Source organism: Aythya ferina (genome assembly GCF_964211825.1).
Source record: "Aythya ferina genome assembly, chromosome: 12".
Classification (NCBI taxonomy): Eukaryota; Metazoa; Chordata; class Aves; order Anseriformes; family Anatidae; genus Aythya; species Aythya ferina.
In genome coordinates, this window is record NC_140308.1 from 4168003 (window position 1) to 4182556 (window position 14554).

Consider the following 14554-nt stretch of genomic DNA (forward strand, 5'->3'; position numbering starts at 1 on the left):
ATTAGGTCTTTTTTGTTTTTAATTTGCTTTTTTTGTTGTTTGCTGCCAAACAGTCAGTTGGTAACTCTAGTTTGACTTCCATTTATTCCTGGGATCTTCGCTCTCATCAACCAACACCAGAAGTCTTGTCCAACAATGAACTATTAGATTTATAAATAGTGATCACAGAACATACCTTCTTATGCCAAAATAAGAAATTAACAGAAATCTATAAAAGACTCCTCAAAGTTGATCATTCCAACCCCCAACCCCAACAATACTCCTGAACATTTCCTAATATCATAGGAGATTATAGACGTGAACATTAAAATATCTGGTGATAGGAAACTTACCTCACGATCCAACATTGAAGGTGACACCACTGTGACAATATCTCCCTTCTCTGGATCTATATAGAACATGTTTGGAGATGGTTTGGTGGGTGTCTGTTTGATGATGTTATATCGCAGAAGAGCATTGTCTGTGCTAGAGTCATCAGCATCAAATGCTGTCATACGCATCACAGTTGTTCCTAAGGGAAAGATGGACAGACAATGTAGTTAGCGAGAACACTTAAAATTATGCTGCCTTCACCTGTGAGAACCAGGTGGGTACAAAATAATTATCTCATCAAGACCATTAAATAGTTTCACATGATACTTAGTCTGTAATTGCAATTTTCCTTTTTTTTTTTTATTACTACTGAGCTAACAACAAAAAGTTGTTAGTGCTTCTGGTTTGCAGCTGACAAATTACTAACCAAAAACTTTGTTGCTATCCGCATTAATAACATTACACTGGGTGAAGTGCAGATGCATCTTCTATGCTTTAGATTCTACAGGTAGAAAGTCTACAAGATATCCATGATTCGGCAATGCTGAAATAAGAGAAAGATCTCTGTACTTTGAATTCTTGCACAGTTTCAAAACTGGCTGGACATTTTAATCCTTCTGTCAGTATGACAAATTTTATCATGAATAAAGCCTACATTATTCTAATTTTGATTTGAACATACTTATGGGATTATTGCATCATTCTTAATATAAAACACCCACCTTTATTGCCAGACTATCCTTATTGTGATGAAGTTGCTTTTAATATGAAAATGCTATAGCGTACACTTCTGCTATAGAGAGCAACAGGGTGAATGCTGCTGATTGCACAGATTCTTAAATAATTTACAGAGGAAAAACCTTAATACTCTTCTACTTCACAGTTAATACAGAGGCAACTGAGGTGCTGCCAATTCTCTGGTTACCTAATGGAGCACATACTCCCACATCATGGGATCAAGTATTTTGCCCTCTCTTGGATAGGAGCACCAGACGATGACAAAATTAAAATGCTATCATAGCATCATTTATTTGCTTTGTGAAGTAATTTGGGAACAAAGGAAAGGAAATAATTCGACATCTGTGATATTCACTCCTAGACCATTAAAACTTATTCAGTTCATTTCTAGGTATAAATATAATTTTATGTATTTTTTTAATATAACTAAAAGCAATATGTCATCACACCAAAACTAAAGCATTTCTGGTAATATTTTCCTGAACAAAGAATAGAACCCTAACAAACAAAAAAGTTGTGATCAAATCAGTGAACTAGTTCCTACGGTGGATCAAAATTAAGTAACAAATTACTGCAAAAGTTATTAGCAAATTTTAAACCAACAAGGGAATATAAGAAGGTATCTGTTCCTTTGCCTCAAAACCTCAACCAAAACAATTTATCAAATTCTATCAACTATCCAATTTGCACTTACATTACTTAAGCAGTGAAACTGTATCATGTAATGTTTGAACCACAAAGTTAATTATAATTCTTTGCTAGAGTTCAATTCTTATATAGCGTCTAACTCTTTACTCCCCATAGACTTTCAATAGACAAGTATTATTCTAAAATGTCATGAGGAATCATAAGAATGGCTTCAGTTGGAATGTAACTTAAAGATTGTCCAACTCCAACCCCCTTGCCACAGGCAGGGATGCCACCCACTAGATCAGATTGGCCTGGAATACATTTGAAATACATTTTCACTTCATGCTGGGTCTGTAAGATTTGTCCTCAGTATCCATACAGACTTTGCAAAGTAACTACAAGGGATTAAAACCCTCTAGTACAGACAAGGCCTAAGACATTACATTGGAAGTGCCTGCAGAACAGAAATAAATATGTAACATTCGTGTATGGTAATAAGCAGTGAGCTTTTATTCTTTGTGAAGGTCTTCAAGCACAGATTACTTAAAATCAAATAAAAATGAAGTATTGCAGTAAAAATAAAAACAACTAATCTACAGGCTGACATAATTGCTTCACTCACTGTTAAACAACCACAACTGGCTTGTTTAGATGTTTCTTTTTTTCTTTTGCTGCATTTCTCAAAGTATTGCCTCTTGTTGTAGTGACCTTGAATACAAGCTCTCAAAGGTTTTGCTTCATTGCTACTTCAGGCAGAGTTACCCCCCTGAGAAATATAACAGAGATCTGACAGCATGTTGGTTTTATTCACCAGTGATTAAAGGTCAGACAGCTCAAAAAGAAGCTTACCACTGGATGCCATGCCATGTTTTCCAATATTACAAGATGATCCTAGCCCTGCTATTTTCAACTACTTTGAGACTTTTTCAGAAGCAAAAAGAAAAAACATCTTTCTGTTTTGAAGGATAAATATTCAACCTCTTTTTAAAAGTACAAGAAACTTGTGACACACTGTGCTATTTTTTAGGTATTTATTGTATTTGAAGAAGATTATTTATATTCATGTTAGATAACGTTTCATGAAGATCATCCAAGTCGCAAGACTTCACTGAAATAAATAAGAGTTAGGGCAAGACTTCAAGAGATCTTAGAGTGCTCAAAAAGTGTTTCACTCAAAATGAAATTCAATGGTAGTCAGTACATGACTCATCCTTGAAAAATGCAATTTAATGGGATGCTATGTTCAAGTACATCAGACTATATTTTTAAATGAATTTAAATTTCTACCATTAGTCATCTATTAGAGGAGTTATGTTCAGCAGAGATTCAAACCTGATTCAAATACATACTCAGGTGGAAATCCTATTTATACAGTTGTCCTAGACAGTTTTACTGAAATATTTCTAATGATGAGTGTAGAAGGCACATACAGATTTTAAGATCTGATGTAAATCCCCAAATCGCTAGTTATTCTGGCATAAAACTGGCTTGATACAATGGCTGAATCTGATTCTGATTTGCCAGCTGCAGTTCTTTAACCTTTCTATTCTCTGGACATGATCTTGTTCTGTGTAATCTGTTCTGCTGCAAAAAGATAAAAAAAATTCTAGTAAGTCAGAAGAACAGAATTTCACATTCATTTTGCACAGAGATGCTAGTGCCAGTAGGGCAGGTGTTGAGAATATGATCCATTTGTTTTTATCTTGCCTCTGCCAAAGATTTTGAGATACTGCTAACTAGTTAACATCAAGGTAATGTGTATGCTTAAGCAAAAGTTATTCTACTCTCACAAGTTCATATAATAGATGCAAAAATCCACATAAAAATTGTCTTTAGATGTCATTATACATTAGTACAGTCTGTATAAAACTTTATCTGTTTTCTGTTTGTGAACATCAATAAAAAGAACTACCTCTCTTTAAACACCACCTATATAAACTCATCACCACAACCACCAGGGAAGCTGCTTAATACTGCTACTGAAAACAGCAAGGAAACCTTGCACTGAGTTGAAAACTGGTGCTAGGCTTCTGCAGCCACGCTGAGAATGGCTTGTACTCAGAAACATATCCCTGTGCATACTCACAAGTATGTTTGCAAACTAACCAGAGTTCACTGTCCATTCATCTCAAAGCACAGTGGTACCTCCTGTGTATTCTACTCCATTAAAACAAAACAAGTAAACCCACCTCTCATATAAAAAAAAAGTTATAATGGGTATTTGTTATTGATGCCTCAAAATCACAGCAGTGTTAAACCAGGAGCTAAATCATATTCCAAGAACCTGTTGTAGAAGTCTCATAACTGTATTTCCAGATAAGAGCTAGCCTCAGTTGGGGTGTACACTGAGAGTACAAATGTGACCATACATTTAGGATGGGGCCACCACAAAGACTATGTTTAGAGATTTGATTCCTAAAAATGCAGTCACACTAACTTTTATTTTAAAAGGTTCTACCTCATACATCCGGTCCAAAAGAGTTTAAATCAAGATGCATGCCTCCTCAGTTTTACTCCTTCATCATAAAGTTTTATTCTTCATAAAAGATTCATTTCCCCAGACCCATAAACTGACTACTTCTAATTCAGTGTCATTTTATAAATACTTCCATTCCTGGCATCAATCAAATGCAGCTGGCTTTCAAACCACAAAACAACAGCTTGCTACATTATCATGTTAAACAATATATATTAACTTATCAAGCTGAGGAACAAATGTCTGCAAAATCAGCAACTTTATAGTTCTGCTGATGATGTGCAGATAGTCATTGAAGCAGTCTCTCTCAGTGAAGGTATAGTTATGCTGTGTTGTATTTCAATATTCATGCGTTATTTGCCACACCTTATGTGCAGTTTCACTGTTACCATAATCACTCAAAGCCTGTGCTTGCACCTCCCAGAGCTGCTCATCGATCAGGAATATCCACTAGCCAAGTCATTGCTCCAGAGGCTGCAGCTATCAATCTGTTGATTGCTCATTTGGCCTGTAAGTTGGCTTGGAAATATTGGCGAAAAGCTCCCTTTAGACATTAAGAAGTAAAGCACAATGCTTACACAATTTTGTGGTAATCGGAGCAGATGGTTTCTTGGGAAAGGCTCTCTGGCATTTTGTTATTTACTTTGTAATAACCTTTTTCTTCCTTTCCTCCCCTCCTCCCCCACCCCCCCCCCTTTTTTTTTTTTGAATTTCAAGATGCCAAGAGGATGCTAGGGACAGTTCAGCTGATGGATGAGATTACTACTAACAGCCTGAGCCCCTTTTTTATTATTTATTTTTATTTTCTTCTTCTGGGTGGCCTTATGACTTTGTGTCCAACTCCTTTTCCAGTTCTGGCATAGAGGGCAACTGTTCTACATCCTGTTCCCAACTGTCTGGCAAAGGATTCATCAGGTGTAACTGAGTGTTACACTGATGCACATTGTGATTTATGAAATTTTGTAGAGTTTTACTGAGCAATACAAGCATTTTTATTTCTGTCTTTCAACGTGACTCAGGTAACATTCATTCACTCTTGTTATATTTAAGTGCAATTTATTGCTATTAAAATAAATTTACAAAAAGGACTGAAGTTTAGTGGACGTTAGACCTATTTCTAGCTTGATCAAATATGTGAACAAGTGTCTTTACATAAACCCTTAGAAAAAGACTCTGAATTTGAATAGAACATTAAAATATTCAACTTAAGGACTGAACAATTTTGAGTTAGTGCTTAAAAACTTCCTTTAAAAAGTAGATTTTTTTGTTTGTTTCCACTGTATGTTCAGTTCTGTCTTCTGCACGTACTGCAGAAAGAGTCCAATTTCATAATTAACATGACCAGTTCACTGAATTCTATTTCCATCTTCTTCAAAAGTTCAGGTGTACCTCTGTATACTGAAAATAACCAGTTCCACAAAGGTATGCTTTTGAGAAATAAAGCTATTTTAGCCCAAGAAGAACAAAGAGAAGTGGGAAGAAAAAGGAAGAAAACAAAATGGTTACTAACATCTCTAGAACACTTTATTGCTGTATAAAAAAAGACCAAAACACCAACTCAGAAAATGGAGCAAAGGAGGAAACACTTCTATACTCATCATAACTAATTACATGTTTAACTGTCATTTTGTACTTTAAAGACAACAAGCCCCAGGGAAGCAAAACAAATATAAGAATAAAGGTCTATTATGTCTCCAATCAAATGCATTTGAATTGCAACTACAATTATTAACTTATGCGTGTTATTAAAAACTTGAAGGCTTTGCTCAATAGAGAAGACATTTAGTAAGAATTAATGACTTCGGTCTTTTAGCTTATTTCAGATTTATATAGGACAATAATTTCCTATCCTGCAGGATTTTTTCACATCATCTGTTTAGATGTCTGGCAAATGCAGGATATATATTCACTTTTTAAACTAGAGTTTAGATAGCATCACTGATCAGCACAGTGGGCATGCCAACATATTGCAGCCAGCAGGACTGGAGAGATGCACTGGTGAAATATCAGTGGTGGAATGAATTACTAACTGCTGTCGATACACAGAAGAAATTTCAGTGATGTTAAATAGAGATGAAGAACTGTTAAGGATTGCTACTATCTATAGAGAGTTAATGTGTCCAGGAAGCATGTAAATTGAGGTAGAACTAATGGGAGATTTCTAGCTGAACATTATGACAAAACAGTGAAGTAATATGGGCAGGTCAACCATTAGCAATACCAACAATAATTTTCTCATGAGATATACAGCTAGAAAGTACAGACAGAAAAAGCCATAGGTAGCAGAAATTATTCACTGCTGCCCTTTTTTTTTTTTTTTTTTTTTTTTTGAGACAGAGAGAGAGAACATTTTCTATGTCTCTAGATATATCATAGGGTATAGCATTCTGTGACTGAAAACAATGTTAAGAGCTTTAGTGTATTTGCAGCTCCAGGCGAGATACTGACATATGAAATGTCAGTAAATGAATTTGTGTTAGCTGAAGTTACGTGACATGGATGATACTCTGGTATATTTTGCTTTGTCTCTCCATTGTTATGGATGTATCTCTCTTCAGCATAAAATAATTGAGAGAAAATGCTGAAAATAGTTAGCCCAACCAAGGATACCAAAATTATATATGAGATCCCTATCACAGATCTTGCACTGCACAAAATACAGAAGACCTGGTCCCTGATCAGGATAACCTACATATTAGATCATGTGCACTCTTCTTCCAGAGGAAGAAAAAAAATAATAAAAGAGGCATGTAGTCTTTTTATTTATCTGATGAACTACAGGTACCATGAAATCTGCATTTACCTAAGGAGTAACATTAGTTAGGTTTCATTTCCTATCTCTTATTGTCTGAAGGCTCATCTGGATGGCTAAGATGAAATGTTAGAAGAGCTAAAGTCACTCATTCCCTTAGCAAGTCCATTAATAGAATTGTTTTTTTCTTCTTTTCACCTTTTATTTTCACGAGACTTCCATGAATTAAAAAGACCTCTACAAAGCAATTTATGCCTACAAGAAAATTAGTGAAAATAGAATGATGAATTGGGAAGCTTTGAGGTACCGACTGCCAGCCGGCCAGTGCACTTGCTAAAAAGATAACTCATTCAGATGACTCCTTGCTTTTATGTGCCAGTTTATTTTCATCAGGTTTCTATATTCAAAATCAAAAATCAAAGCTATTTGCCAGCTACCAGTCCATCACGGGAAAGCAAAAGCCTGGTTTCTCCTCTGTGTCACGTGTACTGCTTATTAAGCTTCCCACCTATCTGAGCATTCACAGGTACAGAAGTAACAAAAGAAATATTCATCTGTGGTGACATGTCTATAGAAGGCTCTTGAGTATCAGGAGCAAGACTGGTTGGTGGAAACATTCTCTTCGTATTTCAGAGTATGTGTTGAGCTCCTCAATTTTTAAAAATATTAACTTTGCACATATTAAAAATAAAGAGGTTTAATATTTTAACACACAGGATTCCTGAGACAGGGGAAAGTGTCATGATGCATTTCTGAACCAAGTTTACCCTTGCTCTAATACAAATATAAATCTTCATATAACAGGACCAAAGGAAGTAGAGAGGAACAGTGACTGCTGTGCTGCTGTTAGAGACCCTTCACCAAACAACACCTACCTACAGCTCTGTCTTCCACTGAGCAGTTTGCCCCAGTTCCCCCCAGCATCATTGTTACACCTTCAGGAAATAAGCATTCCTTGCTCAAACATAAGTAAGTCATCACACTCAATTGCTTGCAGACTCTTCAGATGGACTGGGAATTACAAATTTATCTGACATTTGCTGAAGGAGGGCTTAGAACAATAAAGCTGTAGATGGGGAAAAAAAAAGAAACACCAATCCCCTTCCTCTGAATATGAACAGGCTGTAGATTTATGCAAACCACCATTTGCTGAACCAGAGATATTTCCTTAACTAAGATTCTGCCTAAACTAAGGATCAGCATTAAAAACACAGCACTCTCATGTCTGCTTCCATTTTGACCAGTACAGTCTATTAAGAAAAGGCATGAATTACTTCTTGGATCATGACCATAAGCCATAAAAAGTCCCACTGTTCTAATATTCTAACTGCCAATTCATAACATAATCTTGTATGTCAGATAACATAATTCATAAAGCAATATAACACATTCTCTTGAAGTAAATGGTTTAATGTAAAAGATGATATGCACTGAACATCTCACAGCAGGTGAATATGACAGAACAGTGATTTACGTGCAAAAGAATAGCTATCCAGCACACAGTGCAAGATTCAGTCATAGACACACACAGAGAAAAGGGAGGACCCACATTCCCCCTGGAGTTTGGCTAGCATTAGAAGTCAATCGTAAGATCACAGGAAATAAAGACCATATGAGACATTAAAATATCATTGAATTCAGTCCCCTAAAAACAATGCCGGACCATTCTTGAAAAGATACAGAATATCAGCTTTTTTTCTTTTCTGAAAACCTCAAACAAAGAAATTTCTACAATCCCTACGTGACTTATCACCATGATGACTGTATTTGGTGTACATCTGCCAGAAAGCCAGCTCAAGCCCTAAGGTAGTCTAAAATAGCCAGCTACACTCTAACCTGTCACTGCACAAGTGGAGACAGAACGTTAAGCCCTTTCCAAACCTTTTACAAAACTATCATAGGTAAAATGTCTGAAACCCAGAACCTTCTGCCTAGAGTGACCTCATTTACTCAGCCCTTTGATCTGAACTGTTTGACAGCTGAAATATTTTGTCAGAGATGCTCACAACTCACATGATTCACCATGCTGCTTTCCCACTTCCGTATGAAATTGGAATTGCCTGCAATCGTTCAAATTTGATTTCAGGCATATACAAGCTGTTTAAATGCAGATGCAAACTTTATAGTCTAGAACAGCTAAGCACAGAGCTTACTAAAATATACATTCTGCTAAGCTTTCATTTATCTCTGTTTTATAATCCAAATGTTTTCTTTTAGCTTTACTCTTCCTTTACTTTAATAGTTTCCCATTCTTCTACTCTTCCCTGTTTATCAGGGAGGTGTAGTACTGGCCAGAGCAACTCAAGTTTCTAATAGACAGCAATTTTTAAAGTAACAAATTATATAAAGTCTGATATAAATTTCATACCCAGAAACACCCATGAGAAACAATCTTTTGAATGTGGTAGAAAGCTTTCCCTAAACCTCAAGACAGAAAATAAACTAGATAAAATTAATCATTTAACTTTCTTTCAAAAGAGAAGTTAATATCCCGTTTTTCCCAGCCTGCAATCAGGGAGGAATTCTTAATCAAGATATATGAAGAAAAGAAAATAGATGTTTCAGAGACTTAGTTTAGTAAAAAAGGACTGACAGTTATTTGTATTCTCAACTTCTCAGAGAGATCTAGCCATTATTCACTTTCCTAGCCATCATTCACATTTTCGCCTTGTCTCCATTCAGTCCTGTTAAGAGTTAGCATTCTGAATTTCTATAGGAAAGACTAGAAGAACAAACACAGGCTCTTCTCTCAGTCCTTATTAAGCAGAACATACTAATTGGAAACCTAGTTCACGTTCAGCTGTCCATTAAGCTATGAAAGCTTCTGAATTTGAAGACCTGGCAGCACTTCCCAGCTCCTTGATCCAGCCATATTGTAAACTCACCACCCTTCTGCAGCACCAGGATCCTTTGGAAAGGAAATTTGGCTGCACTGGTAAAGAGGAAGCAGCAATGTGTGTTAATATGACCATCAATATGGACTACTGGTCACCATGGACAAGACATATTACATTTTTGTTTGTTTGTTTGTTTGTTTGTTTGTGTGTGGGAGGGGAGGATTTGCTTATTTGTTTTTAAATAGAGGAATTCAACACCGAAAACTGCTCCAATGTTTGTCAGTTATGTTTGCTTTTAAGCTAGAACTATCTGTAAGGCAGCAGTGAAACCAGTTAAACAAAATTAATGGAAATGAAAGAGATCAGTGTCAAATCTAGTTTTTAAACCAGTAGTATATTAAAATCTAATAACACTGAAAATAAAGAGGCAATGAGAATATTTTTCATTTCAACATAATTTCATTTTTTTCAAAATGAAAGAAAACTGTAATATGTTGACAGTAACTGTCTTTAAAAAAAAAAAAAAAAAAAAAAAAAAGCTGTAAAAATATGTTTTGTGTGGCATGTGTAATAAGAAACCAAAGCTTCCTGGTTGTGCATGTTCTGCATTAAGCCTTGTTCAACAACAACAAAATGGAGACATTTTTTCTAAGAAGGGAGTATTTCCACAGATTTCAGCAGCCCTTTGATCAGTGCCACACTTGATAGATAGAAAATCTCATTCTTCCAATTACTTTTGTAAAGGAATTTACTGGCTTCTTAAAACTATCTTATAAGAAAGACAGCAATTATACTCCTGTCCCAGTGGGCTTTAATCAAAAACATGTCATTACACTACAGAAACCACTTTAGACTATTCTGCTACATCTAAGTAAGGTATACTGGCATCCTTCCTGATTAAAAGGTAGTATTATTATATTTTAATATGATCTCTCAGTGCAAGGTCAGTTTTCCGTGACTGGAAATGCTTTTTGGGACAGTGGTCCAGAATTTCTGTTGATTTAAATCAGCCCAACTCTACTAAAGCAAAGATTCATATTAGGTGAGGCTACAGAATACAGGAACGACCTTGAAACACTATTTTTGGAATACACAGTATTACACTGCTTTTATTCCTTTTTTTTTTTTTTTTTTTTTTTTTTTTACCTTCCTAATTTCTCACTTCAGTATATGTGAAATGGAAGAGAACAGCTAAAGGATGATCAGTGCCTTTTCTATACCTGTGCTACAATAGACCCCTTTCTTTCTTACTACCATTCACTTATATAAAAATCTGTTTTCTCACATGGATAATGAAAATACACCAACATCCACTTTAGTCACTGCCATCTTCATTTCTTACCTGCAATTAATATGAACTGGTTATCCATTAATTTCATGTTACAAAACAGGGATATAACGGAAGCACCCATCTTATTCTTGATTCTGTCACTGTGATTCTCATCAGCTACATCAATCTAAAATTAATCTATATAACCCAAGGGTGCTTCAGTATTATAAAAGTATCAGTCTGAATGAAAACAGAATCAGACCTCATAATGAAGGGGGCAAATCTTGCATCATTTCTGGCTTTTCTGTAGAACTGGAGTGCACACTTATTCTCACAGAATCACAGAATCACAGAATTTTCTAGGTTGGAAGAGACCTCAAGGTCATCGAGTCCAACCTCCAACCTAACGCTAACAGCCCTCCACTAAACCATATCCCTAAGCTCTACATCTAAGCGTCTTTTGAAGACTTCCAGGGATGGTGACTCCACCACTTCCCTGGGCAGCCTGTTCCAATGCCTCACAACCCTTTCTGTAAAGAAGTTCTTCCTAACATCTAACCTAAAACTCCCCTGGCTCAACTTAAGCCCATTCCCCCTCGTCCTGTCACCAGGCACGTGGGAGAACAGGCCAACCCCCACCTCGCTACAGCCTCCTTTAAGGTATCTGTAAAGAGCAATAAGGTCACCCCTGAGCCTCCTCTTCTCCAGGCTGAACAAGCCCAGCTCCCTCAGCCGCTCCTCGTAGGACTTGTTCTCCAGGCCCCTCACCAGCTTCGTCGCCCTTCTCTGCACCCGCTCAAGCACCTCGATGTCCTTCTTGTAGCGAGGGGCCCAAAACTGAACACAGTACTCGAGGTGCGGCCTCACCAGAGCTGAGTACAGGGGGACGATCACCTCCCTAGCCCTGCTGGTCACGCTGTTCCTAATACAAGCCAGGATGCCGTTGGCCTTCTTGGCCACCTGAGCACACTGCTGGCTCATATTCAGCCGACTGTCCACCATCACTCCCAGGTCCTTCTCTGCCTGGCAGCTTTCCAACCATTCCTCTCCCAGCCTGTAGCTCTGCTTGGGGTTATTGCGCCCCAGGTGCAGGACCCGGCACTTGGCCTTGTTAAACTTCATGCAGTTGACCTCAGCCCATCGGTCCAGCCTATCCAGATCCTCCTGCAGAGCTTTCCTACCCTCAAGCAGATCGACACACGCACCTAACTTGGTGTCATCTGCAAACTTACTGAGGGTGCACTCAATGCCCTCGTCCAGATCATCGATGAAGATATTAAAGAGGACCGGCCCCAGCACCGAGCCCTGGGGGACGCCACTAGTGACTGGCCTCCAACTGGACTTGGCTCCATTCACCACGACTCTTTGGGCCCGGCTATCCAGCCAGTTTCTAACCCAACGAAGCGTGCGCCAGTCCAAGCCAAGAGCAGCCAGTTTCTTGAGGAGAATGCTGTGGGAGACGGTGTCAAAAGCCTTGCTGAAGTCAAGGTAGACCACATCCACAGCCTTTCCCTCATCCACCCAGCGCGTCACTCTGTCATAGAAGGAGATCAGGTTCGTCAGGCATGACCTGCCTTTCTAATGTCATCTTTCTAATTTCATCTTTGCATTGATTTCAAAGTCAAGTCCTAGCTATCTGATCTATTAAACATCTGAAAGTCCCCCCCCACCCCCCCAAGGGATGTGTTTCTGTCTTAATACAGGAGCTTCTAAGGTGAGTTTCTTTTTATTTCCCCTCCTACAGATATACTACTAGATAAATTTGACTGGTCTCCCAGTGTCTATTGAAGTTAGTACAGTTACTCAAAATCATCCTGACCAGATAATATTTCATAATGAACTTCTCCCCTGATAAATTGCAATAAATGAATTAGGCAACTATTCCCTGTTCTTTGTCCAGAGAATTGTATTAATTCCACTGAACTTTTCTAGATAAATCATATCAAAGATGCAATAATTCCTGCTATGACTACAAACAAAAGTGGAGTATTTGATTGTAAGGTCTTGAATTTAGTATTGAACAAATCCATAGAGGATTTTAAGGCATACCTTGGGAAGATATCCTTTACTCTTAAGAATGATTCATTCCTTCCCATACATTCTTCTGAATGAAGTTCAGTAGCTTCTCACAGTAAAGAAGCCCATACACAGCAAGGATAAACACAATCAGTTATTCTGGAAAGCTACACTTTGAATTGGTCAGCCTTTAAATCAAGTCCATAGCTTCAACTCATTTCCTAAGAGCGTTCCAGAAAAGTAGCTGTTAGAATGTTTTTCAGCCATTTACTCATCTTGAGATTGGAATATCTGCATACAGAAATCTTTGCAGCTCCACTAAAAGTCCTCTTTTTGGTTAAATTTTAATTTAAAGCCACTGATAGCTGAATTCAATATATGATACAAATACTGTAAGAGTATGCTGTATGATTTTAAAGCAGATCTTAGAAACTACCTTATAAATCACAGGTTTCAAAAATCTATACACACTATGTAACGAGAATAGAGTTTTGTGCATGTCATATTTTCAATAGTGGCCTTGATATTCTTTCCAGAATTACATCATTAATTAAGCCTCTAAGCACAGCAAATTTGGGCTTAGTATGATTCATTTCACTCATTTACAACCATTTTTTAGGCCAGGTACCTAAGTCTTCTACACTTTTTAATAATTCCTGGAGATGTACTGGCAATTTTGGATGAAATTTATTCCATTACAAACTGAATATTTAAGAAAGGGGAGGTGAAGCATCTTTAGAAGTGATTACTAACTCTGGAGAAAATCTAACCTCAGAAAAGATATCTCCCAGGTCCTTAAAATATGAAATCAATCCTATTAATTCTGTCCATCAATGAAGATGTAGAAAACAGGGATAGATCAAAATGATTCTCCTGTACTTTCCTCCTAGTATCACACACTCCAAAGAGACTCTTTCCCACTTCATGACTACTTATGGAATAAAGAAAAACATGCTTGTATGAAATGTATCAGAAGCCATGCCCTAGCTTTGTGCTGGACAGCTTTCCAGTCTGCACTGACTCTTGACCCTCAAAAAGTGGAGGTCTGCAAAGATTAACAGAAGGCCATGGTACTCACTTCCTTAAAATTGATGCATCATGTTAAGAAAGAACCTCAAGCAACAAATCAAGTTATTTTAACTTTGTGTGTAATTGATTTAGTATTAAAAGGACTACATTATGTCCCTGCAGAGAAAATATGGGTATGGAAAAGGCTCTGTATGTCATAAAACATCTAAATATTGACGTGGAACTCCTTAATGTAAAATTAATAATTAAGCACAGAACAGCTCACTATATATCACTGCCAGGAATAGGACAGCTACAGATCATAAAGGGTTGGTGAGTTACGTGCAAACATGGCGCCACCAAGTCATAGGCTTAAGTATATTTATCTGTAAGCACCTACACATTCTTTCTTAGGCCTAGAGAAAACAAGTCAGAGGTATATTGCGACAAGAGGGAAGACTAAGAAACAGATTTCAAATGACACCACACTTTGCATTTCCACCAAGATCATTTAC

General features: G+C 37.2%; 1 protein-coding gene across 3 annotated transcripts in view; it reads right to left on the minus strand.

Annotated features, from left to right (window-relative positions):
- Positions 1 to 14554, minus strand: part of CDH13 (cadherin 13) — a 487393-nt gene that overhangs the window by 145703 nt on the left and 327136 nt on the right. For all 3 annotated transcript variants that reach the window (XM_084533251.1, XM_084533250.1, XM_084533252.1), the window contains one exon: positions 333 to 511. In XM_084533251.1, coding sequence (XP_084389377.1) covers positions 333 to 511 — 179 coding nt within the window. The remainder of the gene's footprint in view (positions 1 to 332; positions 512 to 14554) is intronic.